The following is a 22,724-nucleotide window of genomic DNA, read 5'->3' on the forward strand; positions in this document are numbered from 1 at the left end:
TCCTCTCTCAGAATCTCTGCGTCTGAGCCCAGGAGCCTACATTTCTAACAAGTGACTGACCGAGGCGGAGGCAGCAGTGTGCGGACTGAGAATCTGTGCCCCCCCCCCCAGCCCTCCCACCAGCTTCAGTCTTTTGTTGTAGTTTATCTGGGCCATGGCACCTGCCCTCACACGTCAGGTTTCCCCAAGGACAGGACGCTTGTCCCTGCAATATAAGGATGAGAGTGGGGACACTGTGGGGACTTGGAGGGAGCATGGCTGGCCGCGGGGTTACCTGCACCCCTGTGCTGACCCGATGTATCTCAAGGGGCTTGGGCCCTGGATCACAGCAGCCTCTCCTGGCAGGCAGAGGAGGGCAGATCCTTCTGGAGAGCCACAGCCTCACCCTGGCCTCCAGCAAGAGAAGAGCTCCTCCTCCTAGCCTGGGGGCACAGATGCCCGCCGGGACCTCAGGATCGCCCTCCGCTGGGGTCCCGTGGCTGTTCCAGCCTCATCCTGTGCCACAGGATAAGCTGATCAGTGTCACGTTGGGCACTCTACCAGCCCGCCCCAGAGTGAGCGTTTCTGCAGGCTCTGGTTGCTCTCGGAGCTCACCTGTGTAGCGCTGAGGCAGACGTGCTGCGTTCCACGTGCTGAGGGAGTGGTACACCGGGAGGTGGGCCTAGGAGGACTTCCTGGAGGAGACGGAGTGAGTGGGACAGGTCCTTCTCCACAGCACAGCCCTTTGTCCCTCTGGTGGGATGGGAGGGGAGTCTCCCTAGTTCTTTCACTGGAGCGCAGAAAATGTTTTTTTAAACAGAAAACCCTGGACGAGCAGAAGTGGAAATAATACTCTATTTGATCTAAAAAAACCAGAAATGCACAGACTTTTCAAAACCTAATGGCTCTGGGTGCCTAGCACAGGTCTCCTGCTGTGATCTTGCTTAGGCCAGTCAAGCCTCTCGTCTGGGTAGGACGCGTGATCACCACTTGACAGCTGAGAGGAGAGGCTCATGGAGGTCAAGCAGCCTGCACAAGGACTTGGTGAAGGCAGGATTCCCACCCAGGTCTTTGGTCATCCAGGCCCATGTGTCTTCATTTGATGGGAGAGGTGGGTGTGGGTAGCTGCGTGAAGGGACAGGTGCAGGATGCCACGTGTCAGGTAGGCACCCATAAACAAGTTGGCAGGTTACAAAGGGATGGCTTTTGCCCCCTGGCCTCCCTCAGCCCTGGAAAGAGCCTGTAATTGCAGAGAAAGCTCCCCCAGGAAAGGATTCGCTGCAAGGCCTCATTAGCTAGTGGTTTACAAGAGGCTGTTTAGCAGAGAGACTTCCTGTAGGCGGCTGGCTGCTGTGAAAGGCCTGTCAGCCCCTAGGACAGGTCAGAGCCGAGAAGCTGGCCTCTTGCCCTCCTTTGCCTTCCCCGCCAGGCTGCCGGGCTCCGCTGGGGGAGGGGCTGGTCTAGTGTGCACATGGATGAGTCAGTGGTATGCTGTGTGCCCTCCAGTGCCAACACACTGCTCCGTCAGCAGCCTGGGCCCAGAGCGTAACAGTAACGCGTGCAATCAGCTGGTTGTATCTTTTGAGCTCCTCCAGTTTCCTCTTTGTCCCACTTGGGGTTTAGTCAGGCCCTGGTCCTGGTCCATCCGAATTGCCAGGCCAGGGAGAGGCTGTGTGCAGGCCTCAAGGGTTTGAGAGGTCAGGCTTGCTACCCACCCTGCACACCCACCAACACTCCATAGGAAAAGGGAACAGCGAGTGGGGAATCTTGGCCGAAACAAATGCTTCTGGACCCAAGGCCCTGCCTCCTGGCAGACCAGGCAGTGCCATAGTGGGGGCGCTTCGGTCTCCTCAGCTTTCCAGGGCAGGTGCCCTCTGAGCTTTCCTGGGGCTCAGGAGGCAGCTTGAACCACAAGCAGGGAAGGCTTCTGAGAGTCTCCCCAGGCCTGCCTGCCTTGTCTTCACTCCGGACAGAAGGGGAGCCCCCCATGGTGATCACAAAAGCAGAGTTTTGTAGCCAAAAAGGCACAGGGCCGAAGCCCCACTTATTTTTTTTTTTAAGATTTTATTTATTTATTTGACAGAGAGAGAGACAGCCAGCGAGAGAGGGAACACAAGCAGGGGGAGTGGGAGAGGAAGAAGCAGGCTCCCAGTGGAGGATCCCGATGTGGGGCTCGATCCCAGAATGCTGGGATCATGCCCTGAGCCGAAGGCAGACGCTTAACGACTGAGCCACCTAGGCGCCCCCGAAGCCCCACTTATATCATTAGCGCGAGCACGTCACCTCCCCTCTGCACACCTCTGTTTCGTCCCTGCTGCAGAGTCGGGGGGACGGTTCCCCCCTTTGGAACTGGTGCCTGGGTTCACCATGGTCACTTCCCACCAACGGCTGGTCCTGCCACTCAGCCAGCCTGGAGTCCTGACCACACGCTGCCTGCTCAACCTCTTTCCTCACTCCTTGCCCTCCAGCCTGCCGGGCCTCTTCTTGCATTTACCCGGGACCAGGCAGAGGAGGCAGGGGCCATGGCTAAAGGGTTGGATAGAGCCTAATTAGTGAGCCACAGCATCCAGGGCAGGGCTCAGCTGGCCAAGAAAGGTTTGCCAAAGTTGTCCTTCCAGAGGATTCTGAGTGGCCAGCCCCTGGCAGAATCCTGGCACCCACCCAGGTCCCCTGAAACCCACCTCACCTACCCCCACCAGATACACCCTGAAGGAGGCTGCTGTGTCATTCCTGGTACCACTCTTGCTTCCCCTGAGGAAGGGATTTGAGATGGGCACTCAATAGCCGAGAAGAGGGAGTGATCACTGTGTGCAGCCTTTAATCTGGGCAAAGATTCGACTAGGCTGGGTGGTCTGGGAGGACAAAGTCACACCCCTGGCACTTTTTTCCTGAGTCTGGACCTGGGGCTCCAAACCCGTCTGGGGGAGAATGGAGCCAGTCCCCTCCCTGGGCACTGGGTTTAGCGGTCTCTGGAGCACAGCCAGCTGATAGCGGTCTGAGCCTTACCCTGCCCCCTCCCCCCAAGCACAGTCACAGGGCCCAGAGGACAAGGACTTGCCCTCACCGTGGCAGCTGCGACTCCTGCTGTCTCCCAGCATGCCCTTGTCCAGCACAACAGAGGACCACACTGTGCCTGCGGGCGGCGAGCAGTTGGTGCAGGCATCCCTCAAGCTGTCAGGAGCCTTGGGGAGGTAATCATTAGACACACTGGGCAGGGAGCACTGGCCGCCCGGGGAGCCAGGATGAGGGAGAGGCTGGGAGTAAACAACAGGCTTTAACAACAATTAGTGCAAGTTAGACATGCCTCCCTCCGACGTGGGGGGAGGGGAGCTCCTGTTTGCAGCTCCTGCTCATGTGTGTCTGCCCACAGGGACCGAGCAAGTGGGTCTCTGGGCAAAAGACCTCTCACACACTGGGTCTCTGCCCAAATGGAATGGCATTATCTGTGCCAACCACTGTGTGGTAAAGCCTTGATTACTCGGAACCTCCAATTATCCAGGATGCTCTCGGCATTCTGTCAGTAGCATGCAGGGAAACAGCAAGAAGGGAGTTGTTAGATATTTGTTTAAAACAACAAAACACTTGCATGCTCCATTAGCCAGCCAGCCGGTCTCTGGCCGGCCTCGAGACCCTGTCCAGAGTGCTGGAGAGCAGCCCCGATGCTCTGAACCACAGAGCTCAGCCTGCCATGTGCCTGATTCAGGGAATGAGGCTTGCGGGGGCACAGATGCAAATCGAAGCCTTGGAAATGTCCGTTCATTTGCTAGTGGTCATTCTTCGCTTGAACAGCTTGCTGTGTGCCAGGTGCTGTGCTGGAGACAGAGATGGGCAAAGCACGTTCCACAGTCTCCCAGGGCTTGTGGCACGGTCAGTGACACTAGCTGGTACTCAGTGACCATTTACTTCACTGACCTTCTCTAAGCATTTTTTCAGCTATGCTCTCGTTGAATCCTCGTGACAGCCTTGTAAGGCAGGTACTGTCCTCCTCCCCTGGCAAGGAAACCGAGGCGTAGGGAAGTTGAGTAACTTGGCCAAGGCCATGCTGCCTACGCAGAGCCAGGGTTCCAGCCCAAAGAGTCTCGCTCCAGAACTCCAGCTCTTCAGGTCAGTGCTTTGTACAGGGAGAATTTTTGCACGTAGCTGTAGGGAGATAGGAAGCCACAATGAAGTCACAGCTGAAACACAGAACTTTGGTTGGAAGGAAGTTCCCTTGGGGTGGAGAGAAGGGTGTAAGGTACTGAGGCAGGATTCCCTAGGCCACGTAGGCCGTCAGCCTCGCTCCTAACAGCTCTCTCTCTCACAGAGCAGAAAGGTGGGCAGCATCCAGGATGGAAGTGCTGTGTGGGGATTTTCACCAGATTCTCCCTTTAAGCCTCATGGGTAAGACCAGCGGTGCTCAAACTAAGCCATACGTTCGAATCATCTGGAGAGCTTTGAAAAACCCTCATGTCCAGACCACACTCCATGCCAATTAAATCAGAATCTTTGGTGGTGGGTTTTGGGCTTGAAGATCTCTTTAAAACTCCCCAACTGGTTCCAAAGTGCAGGCATGATAAAACCATTGGGCTGGACCAGACCTTCCATCAACACCCACATTCCATCCTGAAGAAGCTGTAACCTTTCTCCTCCTCCCAGTATCAGTCTGCTGTGTGTTGTCTGTAGCTACGTCAGGACGAGGAAAGCCACAGCCTGGCCATGACACCTGGCACTTGGCTGGAAGGGTGGCAGGGGTGAGCTCTGTAGACTTGCAGTTTCCCTTGGGGTTCCCCTTTTACACCAACCCTACTGTCTCCTACATGTCCCCCACCCTGAGCATGGTGCTTTGCTGCCCCACTACCCACAAAATCCTCTCTCCTCTCTGTACCACAGCACACTCACCTAGCATTTTCTGAAGGAATTTTATCTACAAGCCAAAGGCAACCGACAACATACCAGTAATAAAACAGTGGGCCAGTTCCCAGAGTACAAGCTTATGCCAGAGAATCCTAGTTTGAGTGTGGGCTTGGCCTGAGCACCAGCACCTTTCATGCAGGAGTCTGCAGTCCTGCTGGGGTGAGCCACACATAGTGGCTCTCCCGTGGTATCCTGGGGGTGCTCAATCAGGTTAGTAGCTTGAGACTGGCCCTCGTGGGAGGATTTGGACCGCAAAACATCGGCAGATGCCACACATGAGATATTTTCCTCCTCGGAGTGGATCGTGAACTATTAGCCAGCTCACCACTGGCTCAGATCTCGCCACCTCCTTGCTGTCGTGGGCGTCCTGACCACTCTCCCCCACTCCCACCTGCAACCTAAGTGTTGTTTCCCAGAACCTGGTTTCCCTGGGGGTGGGGGCGGGGGCCTACCTACATAGCTCATTCCTACCTAAAGGTTATCTTAGGAGCTTTTCTTCTTATTTTTCCCATAGTCAGGGAAGTCTTAGTTCTCTGACAACGGTCTGAGCAGAAAGTTTTGTGAAGTTAGTATGAGCAGCCTTAATTTGCAAACAGGGAAAAGAATTTTCAAAGGAGCCATTTTCACTTCTTCCACCCCCCCCCCCCAGGGAGAAGAACCTTTAAGGGAGGTGATTACTCTTTATCTGCATATCCTGTCACCACCACCCTCCCTAGACACTTGCCATTCGCCTCACGGATTAGATGATTATGGTCCTCCATGTGCACAGCGCCTGCAGGAGGGAGGGAATGGCAGACACTTAATGAGAGCTGCCAACAGAACTGTCATTCTCAGCATTTGGAGGCACTAAAAGAGGCCCAGAACAGCCTGGGGGTGGGGGCGGGTGGGGGTGGGGCCTCTGGAGGCGCCTTCCAGTGGCCCAAGTGAGGGGAATGTAGGGGGAGAGCAAAGACCGGAAATCGGACCAGGAAGATAAGGGCCAGGCAATTTGATTTCCTAATTCAGCTGTCCACAGAGCAGCCAGTAAGACTGTGTCATTTATGAAGAAAATTGTCAGGATCCGTCTTTGACCGCCTCCCGGAGCCTGGCCTGGGGAGTGTGCGGGGAGCTGACGCCCCTCAGCCCACCTTTGCTGGCAACCTGGGGAGGGATGATGGATGCGGAGGAGGGGCTCACAGCAGGGACTTTTCTCCTCCTTCCTTCTTTCCTCAAAGCCTGTAGTGAAGGGGGAAAAAGAAAGTGTCTCTAGGTTCATTAATGGATTCTGTTTTTGTTCTGAGTATGGTTGACACACGATGCTGCGTGAGTTTCAGCTGTACAAGAGTGAATCTACAAGTCTACACCTTATGCTGTGTTCACACCAGAGTGGCCACTGCTGGCTCCCAGGCAGTGCTGCTACACTCATGGGTGCTTAAAGCACTCTCTGCTCCCTGTCCTCTCACTGGGGAGCATGTCCTACTCCCCACAGCTTGGTAACCCCGTCCTCCTTGGGATGTACGTGATGATCCCCTCCCTGAGGGCCCCTTGACTCCAGGAGGCAGAGGACCATTGAAAGATGAGAGGTGGGGGTTCAGGGAGGTTGAGGGGCCTGCCTGAGGTCACACAACTCTAAATGGCAGATCTGAGGTTAATGATGGGGTTCTCTGCCCTGTGCACTCCCCCCAGATGGCGTCTCTTTCAGCAGGGGGCTTCCAACTCCTGACCCACACCATCGTCCCTGAGGGCTGTGGGACTCGGCTTGCAGGATTACCCGGGGCATGCGGTGTCCTCTGTGCCTCCTGAGGGCGGGGGCTACTTCCCTGTCCTTCCTGCACCACCCTCCCCCCCTCCCGACCCCCCCCCAGGATGCTCAGGCCAGGGCTCTCAGGTGAGCTCAGTCACTGCCCCCGCCTGGCTCCTTCCAAGCCTTCAGAGGGGACAGAGCCAGCCATGAGTGAGGGATGTGAATGCGAGCGAGCCCCAGGAGCTTTCTGGTTACAGGCGTAATTCTCTGTTCTGCTACGTTACCATAGTTCGCTGCTTGTCTCTTGTGGCATTTTGAGTGGGGACATGAAGCTCGGCTCAGCTTAGCACTGCATCCTTTTTTTTTTTTTTTAAAGATTTTATTTATTTATTCGACAGAGATAGAGACAGCCAGCAAGAGAGGGAACACAGGCAGGGGGAGTGGGAGAGGAAGAAGCAGGCTCATAGCAGAGGAGCCTGACGTGGGGCTCGATCCCATAACGCCGGGATCACGCCCTGAGCCGAAGGCAGACGCTTAACCGCTGTGCCACCCAGGCTCCCCTTAGCACTGCATCCTTGATCTCGGTTGGTTAGGTTTCCAGCCACCAAGTGTGGTAATCCAGGCTGAGGAATGGGGACAGGCCCGGCTGCCAGGCCAGCCTGGATTCTTCAGCATGAATGTGCCCACAGTGACCTGGAGAGGCCAAGATGGCCTCCAGGCTCTGGCCTCAGGCCCTAGGCTGGGGCGCCGCCCCAACATCTTAACCCAGCACCTCAGGTGCCGTTGGGAGGACGTGTCCCAAAGGGCCAGACTCCTCACTCCCCAGAGTCCTGCAAAACCAGGAATTCTGGCCAGAGCTGTCAGTCCCGGTCAGAGGTGAGACAGGCAGCCATGTGTAGGCTCTCTAGTGCACCCCAGCGCGCGGCAGGTGTGGGCGCCATGGTTGGTCTCTAAGCTGCCTGAGAAGGCGGACAACTTACGCCCTGGGCCACCAGGCTGGGGAGCCTCGGACCCTAATTCCAAAAGGGACCTCAGAAGTCACGGGGCTCAGCCGCACCCAAAGCGGAAATCAGAGGGCTGGTCTCGGCTGTGTTCTGGGCTGGGCGGCTCCCTCTGGGGTGGTCATTTTTATCGTCCTGTTTCTAGCAGGTCCCACCGGCACGAAACAAGTTTGCCAGGCAGTAATGCTAATGATTGGTGAGGTAAGGTCAAGCCGACCTCGGGGAAGTAATTTCCTCTAAATACTGCCCGCTCGGATTCTGCTGTTATTGATTACTTTAAGCTTCCAGAGACAGAGGCAAGAGTCGGGATGGCTGTCTGCCGTGGAAGGAGGGTCAGGCAGGGCATGGGGTCTCCGGCGGCAGGAAGAGGCAGTGCACCGAGCCCCACCCCTGTTGCGTTTGTGGTGTTCAGGCCAGGTCGGGGGCCTTCTTCTCTACCGTGGGCGTCTGTGTGGCTTTAGGCCTCACTGTGGAAGTTTCTTGCCATCACCACCAGGCGCTTGGGGCCCTGGGAAAGTCAGAGGAACAGGACTCTGGCTTCTTAAAAGGATTCTAGAACTTCCCATCCTACATTCTGCAGTCACAGGCTGAGAGATGAAGGAACCCCAGAAAGCCTTGTGGACTCCGCCTCTCATTATCTGTAATAGTGATAACTGGAAACAACCTAAGTGTCCCTCTGCACACCATGGGCTCCGTGCAGTCATAAAAGTGTCGCTGACTTGCAACCTGAAAAGGTTTCCATCATCAAGAAAAGCATGGCATGGGGTCTAGGAGGCCTTTTTTGAAATCTGGATGTGCCTACACACGTGTAGTAGTAAGTCGGGAAGGCCGTGTACCAACACACTACCCGTGACTGGTTCTAGATGGTGGGACCTAGGTGACTGGGGTTTTGCTCATTTTCTGAATTGGGATGACTGCTGCTAACGGGCCTCCGAGCCATCACAGCCTGGGTCCACAGACGCCTGGTCCTGACTGGCAGGTGTGCACACAGTAGGTCAGGCCAGCGGAAGGGCCCCAGCTCTGGAATGTGCTGTGGTTAGAGTCACTGAAGCAAGTGGTGATGATGGCGGAGCCCAACGTGGTCCCAAGCCTGAAGGAGTTTATGGCCTAGTTTAGGAGGCAAAATATTCATCTGTCCATCCATCCATCCATCCGATACAGTTATTGAGCACCCCGTGGGCACTGTGCCAGGCATTGCATTTACAGGGTGAGCGAGCACATTCACTGGTCACAGAACACGATGCATGATGCGTGTGTGGTATACAGTGTTATGGGAGTTTGTTGGGGACCACAGGGAGCGACAGAGGAGGTGGCCTTGGAGCCGGAATAGGAGGGGGAACAGAACGTTGCCCAGTGCTAACTGGGGCATGGCCCACAGGAGAAGGGAGAATTGAGGCCTTCTTCTGCTCCACGTGTGCCGAAGTCCCGAGACTGGCTTCTGTTACCTCCATGTTGCTGATGTGTCTTGTGGCCTTGGGAAGCTTATGTAACCTGTGCAGCCTCAGTTTCCCCATCCACAAAGTGCGGAGCATTTCATATCCTCCTACACCCTCTAGCCATCTCTCTCTCTCTCTTTCTCTCATTAGGACGCCGTGAGTGTAAGTTTTCTTCTTTAAGCCTTATCCAGAAGCTTGTCGTTGGCCTCTTGGGCTTGTCTCTTGCTGGCTTGGCTGCTCCAGTTCGTTGACTCTGCTGGTTTTGACAGTCTGGTCCCATTGCTCCTTCCTTGGAGCTGCTTCCGTGACTTGAGCAGTTCCGTCAGGGCAAGGAGCTGCACCCACTCCCAGCTCTGCACCCGAGAAGCCTGTCTGTGGCACAGTGGTACGGAGAGCTCTGCAGACCCTGGAGAGGCCGGCCCGGTGGTCGATTTGGAAACGACAGCTGGGAACCAGGGCAGCACTGCTGTCTCTAGGTCTGGAGTTGTGGGGAGTTGCTCCATGGGGCCATACCTGGTCTTCGTGTCACATCCAGCTGACCTAGGGCAGGGGTGTCACAGGAAGACCCCCCCGCCTCCTGCTCTCATGAGCACCAGCCACTCTGTAGGCCCCTGGCCTCCCTGGGTCAGGGATGCGGGGGAGTCAGGAGTCCAGAGAGAGAAACGTCCTAATCTGTCTCCCTCTGGAGAAACTGAGGCAGAACCAGTGGTCCTCAGTGTCAGGTGAGGAGATGGGGCGACTTAGCAGCTCCGAGCCTCAGCCCCCACCCTGAGTTGAAGCGGTATTGACAGTTGAGGTTATGTCACCCTCAGTCTGGGGTCCAGCCCTTGGTGAGTTGCTCAGTGAAACCTGCCTGTCGTGATTTCCTTCCCGCGGCTGAGAGACAGGTGGATGGAGACCAGTTCTGGCCTTGACTTTGCCCCTCAATGTTGGGGGGCAAAGCACCTGGACTTTGGGATCGGGAATGCTCCTGCCTTCACCACTTAACTATCTTGGTAACCCTGGGCCATGTCAAAGAAAAACCAGAGCTGGACGGTGGTGAAAAGCAGAAAGGCAGATTTTATTTAGGACTGTTGCGATCAGGAAGAAGGGACCTCCATGTGATCAGGGAGAAGGGACCTCTGTGCAGAAGCCGACTCAATCCCAAATACAGCATGGGCACACGGCAACTTACCGCCCAGGAGCAGGGTGGGGGCAGCGGGTGGAAATGACAAAGGAGGTATCAGGGGTGAGTGAGGCTGAACCTACTTCACAGGCTTCTTGCAGCAGGAGGCCCGATGAGCAGACATCGCCTGGGGCGATGGAGGAGGATCAAGAATCTGATCAGGTATCAAGGGTGGAGGGTTCTGGCTAAACCAATTTAGCAGGATTCTAAACTAGACCGTGAGCGTCGAACACAGAAGCAGGAACATCAGGCTTTTCATTTTAATTGAAAAATTCAGGGGAGCCGGAGTAGAGTTAGAGAATCTTTGTCAGCACCAGGAACGGCAGCCTCAGTTTCCTTACCCGCAAAATGGGTTATTGTGAGAACCCAGCAGCCTCCTTTGCTGGGCCCGTTTGCGCAGGGTGCACAGCCTCCCCGGGCCTCGATGTCCTTCTGCGTCACGTGCGGGTTACAGGACCTCATGAAATGTCTTTAGCTCTTAAAAGCCCAGCGCAAAGGGGTTTTCTTATCTGGGTGATCAGGGGCAGGGAGTATGGTGTCGGACCTCCCCCCCCCCGCCCCCATTGCTGGCTGTGTTGGTGGTCACGACCATTACCAAGCCGCTGCCAATTAGCAAAGAAGGTAAGGCTTCCAAGTAAGTAGCCCTTTTCTTCCTGGCCATGGGGTAGGGGAAATGGGGGCCCAGCTCACCAGGTGGGCAGCCCCTTCAGCCCCCCCTCCCGCCACACCCCTCCCACTGAGTGGCGGGGTGGACAGGACAGCGGCATACAAATGAGCTCAGGGGAAAGCACTGGGTGGGTGGCAACTGGGGTCTTTCATCTTGCTGTTCCTCCCCTCCCAGGAGTAAGTCCAAGCCAAGCCCCATGTTCCGGGAAATCCTTGTCTTTGCTTCCTTCTCTACTTCAGCCTCCATGCCCTCCCTGTCTGCCTGGGGCTCTGGGTCCCTCCCACTGCCGCCTTCACACGTAGGCTCCTGCCTGTCGGCGGCCGGGTAATGAGCAGCCCCAGCCGCCGTCCCAGGGATTCAGGCACACGGAAGAGCCCTGGCCTTCAGGAGCTCCTCAGTTTCCTCTGCCACGGGGTGGCGGGGGGGGGCGCAAGGCCAGGGACTAGGCCCCTTGCTAACACAGAGCTGGGGGCTCAGTGAGCTCTGAGCCTGCTCCCCCAAAGTGCCAAGGGAGGGCGAGCTCCTGGGAGGGGATTTGGCCGCCTGGTCCAGCCCCGGGACTCCTGCGTGTGCTTCCCCTGCGTTCTGAGCAGGCCTCCGTGTCAGCCTCAGCCTGGCCACCACCTAGGGGCTGGCGATCTGGGTAAAAGTTGCTTCCTCGCACTGTGCCTCAGTTTCCAACTTCCTCCCAGCTCTGATGGTCCCTCTGCCATAATCTGCAGCAGCCCATGAACAGGAGTACCTCGAGGGAGGTTCAGGTTGGTCCTCTCAGTGGAGGCCAGATTCCAGGGCTTCTGACCTTTTCTGAGTGGTGGTGAGTGATGTCATTTTGGAATGTTGGTGAGGTTGGGGAGGTCCAGAGCTGCCGGCCAGGAAAGAATTCTTGAGAGGTCTTTGGTGCAAAAAGGTGGTTTTATTGAAGGACGGGCACAAACCCTGTGGGCAGAAGGAGCTACTGCCCCGGGATTCTGAGAAGCCACAGATGATATACTTGGGGGGGGGGTTGGGGTAAAGATAAGGGAAGTTTCAAAAGGATTTTCATATGCTAAAGAAGACTCAGGAAACCTGAGGCCTTGCTTTTGTCATACCCTCTAGCAAGGCATTAACATTAAGACCATTGGGAGTTCCTGGAGGAACTCATACTCCGCCCGCCTCAAGTACTTGTCAATGGGCTGCCGGTTATATGGACATTTAGTTTTATCTACATTTCCTTCTGCCTTTGTTCTCTACATCAGTGGGGGGCTCAGGGAGCTGTGGCACTTACCCGGGAAGTCTGGGGCTCACACCTCGCCCGGTGCAGGGTCTTCCAACCAGGCCATCCCCTGGGGTGCGCCGACCCACTGCTGGCCCAGCGGGCCGAGCTCCGGGGCTGGCTCCTGCGTGCTCCAAAGCCGTGGGGCATGTTCTTGGGGATGGGGATGGTGCTCAGCTGTGGTACTTAGTGCAGGTTCCAGCCAGGTGAGAAGGCGCCAGGGGCCCGACGCCGGCTGCCCAGCAGCCCCGGAGCACTGCGCGGGCGTACTGCGTAAGGCCATCCCCTCGCATCCGCGGTCTCCCTGCATTTCCCCAGCGGGAAAGCGGAGAGTCAGAGATCCCGCCTGGGGCAACGCTCAGGCAGTGGAAAAGCTAGTCTTACCTTTCTGATCGCAAAACTCTGCTCAGCATCTTAACCACCACCTACCTCTACCCCACCCGCCCAACATATCACAGGAAGTAAAGGATCTGGGTGGGGGGAGGGCGTTCACTCAAAGAATGTTTTGGGCTACAAGTTTCAGAAATTTTATCCTGGAAGAAGGGACAGGTTTATTCTGCATTGTGACACAGAGCCGAACAAAGAGGCATGGAAGATTCTAGAATGAATCTGAGAAATCTCCAGGAAACCCTTTCTCTCAGGGCAGGTCAGCAAAGATGCTGTGCCTGCCATGGGAGCTTTAGAGAGCTCTGAGGTTCTGTGCTGCTGGCTTCCCCTCAGAGGGGGCATCCCTGGACTGTGGCCAGGAGCTGTTCCTGGCTGGGTGGTCCAGAGACCTGAGTTCCCCGGGTCAGAAAGCCACACACTCCGGCTGGGTCCCAGGAAGCCCTGCAGGAAGACTGTTTTTCTGTTTCCTGTGAACTAAGGGAATCTGTGGGGGGTTTTCCTAGCTGGCGGAGGGCTGGGGGCATGGGATGCCAGGCTGGAGGGCCAGGTGGGAGGTGGCATGAAGAGCACAGACTCAATCCAGCTGGCCCGGCTTCATATCCTGGCTCCAGCACTTTCCACCTGTGTGACCATGGCCAAGTTACCTAACCTCTCCACAATTGTCCTCATCTGTAAAATGGGGAGAAGATGGTACTCAGCTATAGGGCTGTTGGGAGGATCGAGAAACTTAACCTAAAGAGCTTAAGTCACCAAGCACTCAACACTCATTAGTTAAACAAAAAACCACCAACCCACCAGTAGAGATCCTGAATGGCTGCAAACTCCCACTTTGCTGGGGGCATCTTGCACTTGACAGCCTGGGGGGGAACTGAGTCGCTTACTGATGCAAGTTGAAGGCCTTTGGGTTGCTTTCTCCCCTCCCACGGCCAGCGAGGGAGGTCGCTATGAATGAGCAGACAGCCCCTGAGCATCAGTGTCCTCATCTGTAAAGTGGGTTGAGGAGCACCTGTGGTGCTCTGCCCCATGTCTCTGGAAGGGAACAGATATGGAAGCGCTTTATACACTTGAGGGACAGGCACCTGTGAGGAACTTTCCTCAGCCTGTGGCCTCCCCTTCCCTTCTCCCGGAAGAGCTAGGGCGTAGCTGTGTCCCAGTTACCAAGTTCAGAAGGGAGGAGAATAGATGTCTTCAGAGGATTCCGTTGTGGGGCTTTCCAAAGGGTGGACAGCGGAGCTCGGGGTGGGCAGAGCCTGCAGCCCCTGGGGATGGGAAGGGAAGAACTCACAGAATGCTTGCTGGAGGTCAGGGGCCCCTCAGCCTGGAGGTTGGGGCGGGCAGGCCCGGGCAACCTCATTTGAACGTCTTGGGACGACGGCAGGGTGGCTGGAGCCCCTCAGAGACTGAGCACGGTTTCTAGAGAGCAATGAGGTATACACATGTGTATACAGACATATCCTTTGACAAAGCAATCAGTCCTGCTGCCAGGCATCCATCCAAAGACGTTCCCACACCAACCCTGAAGAGGCCACCTCACTGTCCATCGCTGGCAGAGTAGAGAGCTAGAGTGTGGTGAGGACGCAGGATGGTGTTCTGGGCAGCAGTCAAGAACAGACAGATCAGATGTACACAGGGTCTCATGGGTGGCTTGTAAAACACGGTTTGGTCACCAGCACCGTGAGTATTGGGCACAGATTCCCTTCCCATGGAGAGGAAGAGGACTTCCTGATGGCTGATGCCAGGGCTGGAGCAGCAAAGCCTCAAGATGAGCCTTACTGCAAAGTCAGGAAGTGCCTCTAAGGGGGGGCAGCTTGTCACAGGACTCTGGAGCCAGATCAGAGGGCCTCCCACTGGCCAAATCTGGGGCAGTTTGAGCACCAAAATGATGAAATTCAGCAAGGAACTGTAGACCGCTAGAAATACAGGAGTCCATGTTGATGCTAAACAGATCCATGGGAGAGAAGGGAAGGCTCTTGCCAAAATGCCGAGGGGCTGCTGGAGTTGGAAAGTCAGTTGCAGCCATTGTAAAGATCAGATCAAGCAAGAATCAGCAGGTGTTATATCTAGGGGCGATGGATTTTAATTTTGACAAGGAGCAGGAGATTTGCGCACTCTTAAAGTGTGTCCCCACAGACTGCAAGGGAGGAAATAAACAAAGCAGTAATTACACAGTGGAGAAATCAAGTCACGCCCAGACTCGGTGATGACAGTTAACGTCAAGGATGAGGGACAGGTGGACGGGTACCGTGTGCCTCCAGTGTGATAGCCCAAGACCCCACCACCTCTTTCAGCTGAGGACCCGTAATCCCAGTCTCACCATGAGGAAGCACCAGACGACCACAAAACGTGGGATTCTTTTTCTTTTTTTACAATTTTTTTTTTAAGTAGGCTCCAACACCCAGCTTGGGGCTTGAACTCACAACCCTGAGATCATGGGTCACCTGCTGTACCAACTGAGCCAGCCAGGTGCTCTAAAACATGGGCCTCTTTATTAAAAAGACAGAGATGGGGGTCCTGATATTCTCCCAAAATGTCATGTCACAAAAGACAAATGAAAGGAGCACAAAGAGACAGGACAAGACCTGCCCCCACCCTGGACCCTGTACTTGGGGGAGAGGGGGGTGTGCTCGAAAGGGCATGATTAGGCCACCCGAGATAACTGAAATACAGGCCATATGTCAGACAGGGCTTCTATCAATGTAAACTTCAGGAAGTCAGTAGCTGTGGTTACGGCAGAGAAGGTCTTTATTCCTAGGAAATACAAATGAGGTAGGGATAAAGGGCCATGCTCTATGTACATTACCCTCAGATAGTTCAGAAAGAAATTGTGCGTGTGCCCCGGGGCGGGGGTGGGGGTGCAGAGAAGACCCAGGCACAAATGCTAAAACAAATAGGGTAAAAGGTTAACAACCGGTGAATCCTGGTGAGAGGTTCTGTGGTGTTCTCTCTGCTGTTTCTACCTTTGCAACTTTTTATACGTAAGAAATTATTTCCAAGTAAAAGAGTAACATGAGAAAATCATATTTAAAATGTCCCCCAAGTAAAAAATTGTTACACTGAAGGGCTAAAGCGACAGATACTGCCAGCTTCCGCTTGGATTGAGGTCAGGGACAGACAAGTGAATCAGTGGTGAGAAAGCTCAGAGGGGGGTGAGCTGGAAAGAGGCCCAAGAGAGCCCTGTGGGAATGCTTGAAACAGGTCCTAGCCTGCTCTGCGCGGAGGTCACGGGAGTGTGTACCTATTTGTACATTTACCTGCACTTGAGGCATTTTGCATATCTCCGAAAAATGATGCTTAATTTAAAAAACCGCAGAAACAGAATGAAATCTATAACACAGTACCATTTACCTAAGTTAAAAATATGCGTAAAAGAAGATGCGTATAACATGCCGAAGTGGTCTAAAATGAAAAACAAAACAACCACAAAAACAGAAAACCTTCCATCAGCCCACTGCAAGGCACCCAAATACATGGACTCTGGTTCTTGCCATTACTGATGGCCCAAGGCTGTGCAGGACTCAGGGGGGAGGCCCTGGCCCTGTCCTCGGCTGGGGTGGGAGGTCCCATGGTGTGTGGGCTGCTCGCAGAGTTAGAGCGAGGCGGAGGGGGTGTTTGCATTGAGGGCAGCTCAGCCCTGGGCTTGTGTGTCGGGGCCTTGGCTCCTGGTTGTTGGCTGCCTGCTGTGTGTCCAGCCACTGTTCTTAGGGCCTTGTATTAACTCTCTGAGCCTTACAACAACCCTATTGGATAGGTGGTGTGATTTCCCCCATTTCACAGATGACGAAACTGAGTCCCAGAAAGTTGGATCAGTTTGCCCAAGGATACACAGCTAGAAAATGGGAGAACCAGGGTGTGAACCCAGCTGGCCTGGAACATTCTCTACACCACAACATGCACCCTCCTGAGAAGAGACTCCCGCACAGGGTGGTCCAAAGTGGGGAACAGAAGCACTGTCCCCACAGGTCTCCCTGGGCCCCGATGGGAGGGCCTGGCTCCCTGGGCTGAGAGGTCCTATAGGCTTTGGTGTTCCAAATGGCCTGCAGGGCTGTGCCCTCGGGATCCAGGCCAGGACAACGCATTCTAGATGCCATCTATGGAAACTTCCAGTCCCCCCGCTGCTCCCAGCTCTCACTCCAGCATCCTAGCCCCACTCTTTTGCCCCCACTTCCCTCCAGCCACAAATGCCCCCTCCCCTCATTCAAATCCCGTCTACCCTTCAGTTCCTAGCTCAGCCCCCACCTCTGCGTCCAGCCCGGCCCCTTCCTCCGTGCACCCCTGCTGTCTTTTTAGACAACTTGGATTCCAACCTGGGCTCAACTACTTATGAGTTTGGGGCCTTAAGCAAGGGACTTCACTTCCCTGGGGCTCTGTTCCCTTTGGTGGTCATATCTGATGTCTGCTGAGTAGTCTGGGGAGCGCATGTCCTCTCCCGTTATCCTCAAGCCGTCCTGCGAGGCATAGCCTGATGTACGATGAAGGCGAGTGACTTGCTTTAGGCTCACAGCTGGTCACGTGGCCTGCGGGGACTTGATCCGACGACCTAGTGATCCAAAGTTTGGGGTGAGGCGCTGCAGAGTGTGAAAGCCTACAGCTGAGTGGCAGTCAGTGCACTCACAGTGTTCTGCTGCCGTGGCTTCACCGAGCCCCAGAGTACTTTCGTCACCCTAAAGGAGACCCTGCACCCGTTCCCCCAGCCCCTGGCAACCACTCGTCTACTCTCTGTGTGCATGGAGCTGCACATTCTGGACCTTTCCTATAAATGGAATCGTATGCTCTGTTAACTTCTGTTGTCCGCTGCTTTTGGGCAGCATCGTGTGTTCGAGATTCAGGGCATGTACCCATGCTTCGTTCCTTTTCCCTGCTGAATACTCTTCTGCTGTTTGGATGTAACCGCTTACCCGTGGCGGGATACTGGGCTGCTGGGGACATTTGTGCCCCAGTCCTCGTTTGGGCATCTGTTTTCCCTTGTCCCAGTTCTACCCAGGAGTGACTGTGCTGGGATACATGACAAAGCTAACCGTATTTAGGGGTGCTTCCCTGAATGGGGTTGTAATGGTGTGGTGGGCCCCCTGCAGTGGGGGATGGAGAGCGGTATCAGCATCCTCCTGTTCCCTGTCCTCTGCCCGCTTGCCCCGCCCCCAGCCTGTCCTCTCTCCTCAACAGACGTGCCCGTGGAGAAGCTGGCCGCCATGCCCGCCTTACGCAGCGTCAACCTCCGCTTCAACCCCCTGAGTGCTGAGGTGCGCGTCATTGCCCCGCCGCTCATCAAGTTTGACATGCTCACGTCTCCTGAGGGCGCACGGGCCCCCCCACCTTAGGCCTCCCTCCTCGCGCCCGCCCAGCAAGGGACAGAGGCCACCTGGGCCGGCACCGTGAGGGGAGGGAGTCCCACAGGCCACGGGAGGCCAAGCCTGGGGGGCTGGGGGCGGGTGGGCCAAAGAGCATGTGGTGGGAGGGGGCGCAGCCGGTCCAGGATAGATAGCTTAGAGCACTAGTGGGCCCTGGGATGCCCCGACGGGGAGGGGAGGCGGGGCTGGGGCCTGGACGCTGGGCATTCAGCTTCTGCGCCCCTTCGGGCAGACCCCCTCCCTCTCCGAGCCTTGTTATCTGGGAGGAGAGGCAGTGGTGGGGGGCCTCTGCCTCCTTTGAGCTCCTTGGAGGCTTTTTGGGCAACACATGACTTCAAGTTACCTTCAAAACATCAGGCACCTTCTGAGCCCACAGATGGCCGTCGCTGAGCACTTTCTGGGCCGCTGTGGGTTACAGGCCTTGTTTCTGGTACTGAGAGCCAGCCGCTGCCCTGAGAGGAAGAGAAGACAACCTCCATCTGTTTAGTGCTTCCTGAGGACTGACCCGCGTGAGGCCCTCTATGGGGACCGCCTCCTCAGCCCTGTGGGTCTCTCTGGATCGGCGGGAGCCTGAACCAGGCATCGTGGGAAAGCTGTGGAGAGAGTGTGGCCCTGTGCTCTCGCCGGGGCTGAGAACGTCTATATAGGAGCCCAAGGACCATCAGGCCAGGAAACCACAGGAGCAAATCAGGCTGGCTCGGTCCTTCTCTTGATGAAGACACCAGCAGGGAAGGAAGTTCCGAGTGGTCCTTCCTCAGGACAGACCAGGCGTGCCTGGCATCGCCCGCTGAGCTGCAGGAGAGGTGGCCCAAGAGAAGCAAAGCCAGCCCGGCCTGTGGCTCTGGTACGAGGTAACTGGCTACCACCATGGTCTCCCGCTGGCAGCAGCCTGGCTGCCTCATCATTGGTCCACCTGTGGGCAGAAGGCACTTTGGACCTTGGATTTGTGGCTGGCCAGCTCCCAAGCCTCCACCCAAAGCCCTGATGGCCTAGTCATTTCTGGGCCCTCCACCTGGAGTCCAGGATGTGGCCGGGCCATAGGGCTGGGACTGAGGGGTTTCCCGGGACATGGGACTGCTGTGCTCCCACTGGGACAGTACCTGGCAAACAGGGACAACTGGTTTCCTACCAGGAAAGGGCCTGGGGCTCTTGCTTTCTGATAATATCTGTGGTGTGGAGAACCCCTGACCTCTTGATCCCCCAGGTATCCGCCTCCTACCTTCTCATCTGTGGAGCAAGCAGACTCAGAGCCCAGAGCCCACCTGACCTGGACCTTTGTCTTGGTCTGTGGGAGATACCTGAGACCCCAGGACGTGGGACAGGCCAGGCCACCCAACCCTACAACCATGTACCAGTAGCCACTCCTCCACTCCCAGGGTTAAGCTTCTCCCAGCCCAGACCCTCATTCTCAGAATGCTGTGTTCCTTCTCCCCTCCCCAGCCCTGGGCGCCCCCCACCCCGGCCCCCTGTCTCCTGGCAAGGACTGACAGGTTGGACCATTATTGGCCCATCTCTGAGTGCTCAGTGTCCCGAGAGATGCTCTGTTTACTCTGCTCGTGTCATAAGGCCTGATTCACCAAGCTCTGGGAAAGGGGTTTACAGGGCAAGGAGGTCCGGATGGATCTTCGGGGCTACAGGGCTCAGCTGTGGACAAGTGGGAACTGTGGCCCAGTGCAGGCTGGCCTGGCCCCACCCACCCTATGTCCCAGAGTCAAAGAAGAAGTGCACTTTTCTGATAGGCACAAAGGCACTGTATGGCCAGAGCCGTGCAACTCAAAGTGTGGTCTGTGGACCGGCAGCACTGGCATCCGTGGGAACTTGTTCGAAATGCAGAATCCCAGGCCCCACCCCAGACCCCCAGAATCAGACCCCGCATTTCAACAAGATCCCCAGGTGATTCCTAGAAGCACTTTACTGTTTGAGAAGCCAGGGTTGAGGGGTGACCCTGAGGTTATCCTTGGAGTGGAGGATGGTGGTTCTCAGCCCTCCCCCTGCTACTCCAGGTCTCTGAGCCTGTGCTCACCCTCAGCCCTAAGCCAGCCCTGGGACACCCCGGGCCTCTTAGATCTTTTCAGAATTTGCGTGACTCTTGCAGCGAAGGGAGTGACCTGAAGTCACAGGAGATGAGGGTTGGGTCTGCCTGGCCCTCTGGACGCTGCCTTCCTGGTTACCCTCTGCATACCCAGCCCCTGCTTCCCAGGTCCTCACATCGGGCCCTTCGAAGGGGTTGCTTCTGGAAGTTGTTTTCTACTCTGGTTGGAGAGTTTGCCCTTGCCTGTGTGGGAAAGCTTGAGCTGTGAGAGAAGACCCCAGATCAGAGCCCACAGTGTAAACGAGCCCTCAGCTTCGGTTTGCAATAAAGAACGCCTTGGTTTCATCCGCCTGCTTGGTGCTGGCTCGTTCTATCTGCTCGGACCTCCCATAGCCTGCATGTCAGACCCAAGGGGCTGCCCCTCTTTTTGAAAGCTTGCTCTTCAAAAGATACCAGCCCACGGTGATATTCAGAATATTCACAAGTGGGTGCCGAGGCGGCCAGGTAGAGGTGATGCATGGCCTAGAACCCTGCTGTTGCTGGGCAGCCAGACCCCAGCCTGGGGGGATCACAGACCTGGGAAAGGATGAAGGCACCTGCCATCCCCGTTTCTCCCTTACCGATGCGAGAAATTACACCCTCAGCAGTTGGTTCCTCAGGGTCTGTGCTTCTCAGAGAGAGGTCGCTGGACCAGCCCACCTAGGGAGCTGGCTAGACGTGCAGATTCTCGGCCCCAGCCCCGATCTCCAGAATCCGACGCGGGGTGGGGCCGGCACTCTGTTCCAGGAAGCTTCCCGGGCGGGGGTGCTGCTGCCTGCTCAACTTAGAGCTCAGAGCTCAAGTCAGGTTTTGTTTTCTAAATCTGAAAGGCCAGCTGAGTTTGCCTTGAGGTTCAGGCCACGCACCCCATTATTCTTGTGTAACAAACAGCGAGGGAGGTGGGTACCAGGCAGTGTCCAAGCATGCCACGCGGCCGATCGTAACTCATTTAGTCCTGTGACAACCCCAGCTGGTGCGGAGTTGGACAGATCCCGTTCCAGATCCCGTTCCCTCTCTAGGCCCTTTCCTGTCGATAAGGAGGCCGCACCAGAAGATCCCTGAGGGCCTTTCTGGAACACTTGATCCCTATTTCTGTATTCTGGGACCCTGCTGTAACTGTCCCTTGTGGATGAGCCTGGACACAGGCTGCCCACCCTCACCCCAAAGCTCAGACAGAGGACTCCCCCATTTGAGAGAGAGTGCCAGGGGGGTGGCAGGGGCGGGGGAGGCAGAGGGAAAAGCACTGAGCAGGGAGCCTGATGCCGGACTCGATCCCAGGACCCCGGGATCATGACCTGAGCCGAAGGCAGACGCTCAACCGACTGAGCCACCCCGGCGCCCCGGACTCCGTTTCTCCTGGTCAAACCCTGGCTCACCAAAACTAGCACCTGATTGGCCCATTGATTAGACAAAGCTCATGACTCCTCACTGCAAAGGAAGCTGTGCCTTGAGAGAGTCTGACTAGTGTGTCCCCGTGGGAAGACAGAAGCCATGGTAGTTAAGATTTCGGAGTTTCAGGGGCGCCTGGGTGGCACAGCGGTTAAGCGTCTGCCTTCGGCTCAGGGCGTGATCCCGGCGTTATGGGATCGAGCCCCACATCAGGCTCCTCAGCTATGAGCCTGCTTCTTCCTCTCCCACTCCACCTGCTTGTGTTCCCTCTCTCGCTGGCTGTCTCTGTCTCTGTCAAATAAATAAATAAAATCTTTAAAAAAAAAAAAAAAGATTTCGGAGTTTCAGGTGGGCTTTCAATGCGGCGGAGGACGGAGTCTCGGCTGAGACTGGGTGAGGGGTATGGTCTGGTTTAGGATGGGCAGACTCAGCAAGGGGGCATTTTGAGGCAAGGAAATCACCGAGTCTTAAGATGTAAACTCTCTTTTGATGCTATTTACTAAAGAATTGAGTGGGTTGTTCCTTTAAATGATTCAGGAAGCCCCAGACTGAACAATACAGTTATTTACCACTTCCCCTTCTTGGGCAGGAGTTTCCTGGAAACGCACCATTATGTTGAAGAAGGGGGGATATGACCAAGTCTTAGAATGGGGACAGTAAGCTGTGTGGGACTCAAGAGATTTTCTAAGTATGACTGAGATATAACTGACATATGACTTTATATTAGCCTCAAGTCTTCCTAGTGTACAAGATACCGATTCAGTCTACGTGGATGTTGTGGAAGGAGCACCACCAGAAGTCTGGTAACATCCATCACCACACATGGAGGGTACTGATTCTCAGTCTCTCCAAAATACCATGTCGGACCCTAGAGCCCTGCGCTGGAGGCACCTTTTACATGAAACATGCCTATTGCTTCTCAGAAAGCCAGCCCTGGTGTGGAGAGCGGTTCCTGGAAGGGTCTGCCCCAGAACGTCTGACCGAAGCCCCAGGGGAGATGCCAAGGCCGGGAAGGGCAGGGCCCAGGAGCAGCCAGACCATACTAGGGACCTGCATCTCAGCCCCAGGTGGGCCGGACCCCTCCCTCAGAAAAGGGCCACGAGCCCGGCTGCCTCAGGTCTGGGCAAGAACATTCATTGAGCCCCTGCTGTTGTGAGCACTGGGCGGGCATGTGCGTGTTTCTCAGTTACGCTTAACAGTGCCCATCTTGGTGCCCGCTGTGCCAAGGAGGAAACGGCTTAGTTAGGGGGTTAGCAAGGGCCTGGGAAGGAGCAGAGCTGGGGTTTGAACTGGGAGGCCAGGGGCACCTGGGTGGCTCAGTCATTAAGCATCTGCCTTCGGCTCAGGGTGTGATCCCAGTGTTCTGGGATCGAGTCCCACATCAGGCTTCTCTGCTAGGAGACTGCTTCTTCCTTT

The 22,724-nt window shown here is 55.8% G+C and overlaps 1 protein-coding gene across 6 annotated transcripts in view; it reads left to right on the top strand.

Moving 5' to 3' along the window:
- LRRC20 (leucine rich repeat containing 20) overlaps positions 1-20,230 on the top strand; it is a 112,973-nt gene extending 92,743 nt beyond the window's left edge. For all 6 annotated transcript variants that reach the window (XM_026504381.4, XM_057308879.1, XM_057308880.1 and 3 more), the window contains one exon: positions 17,664-20,230. In XM_026504381.4, the coding sequence (XP_026360166.1) occupies positions 17,664-17,818 (155 nt within the window). In that variant the 3' untranslated portion in view covers positions 17,819-20,230. The remainder of the gene's footprint in view (positions 1-17,663) is intronic.
- The last annotated feature ends 2,494 nt before the right edge of the window (positions 20,231-22,724 follow it).

Source organism: Ursus arctos, unplaced genomic scaffold (assembly GCF_023065955.2).
Source record: "Ursus arctos isolate Adak ecotype North America unplaced genomic scaffold, UrsArc2.0 scaffold_7, whole genome shotgun sequence".
Lineage (NCBI taxonomy): Eukaryota > Metazoa > Chordata > Mammalia > Carnivora > Ursidae > Ursus > Ursus arctos.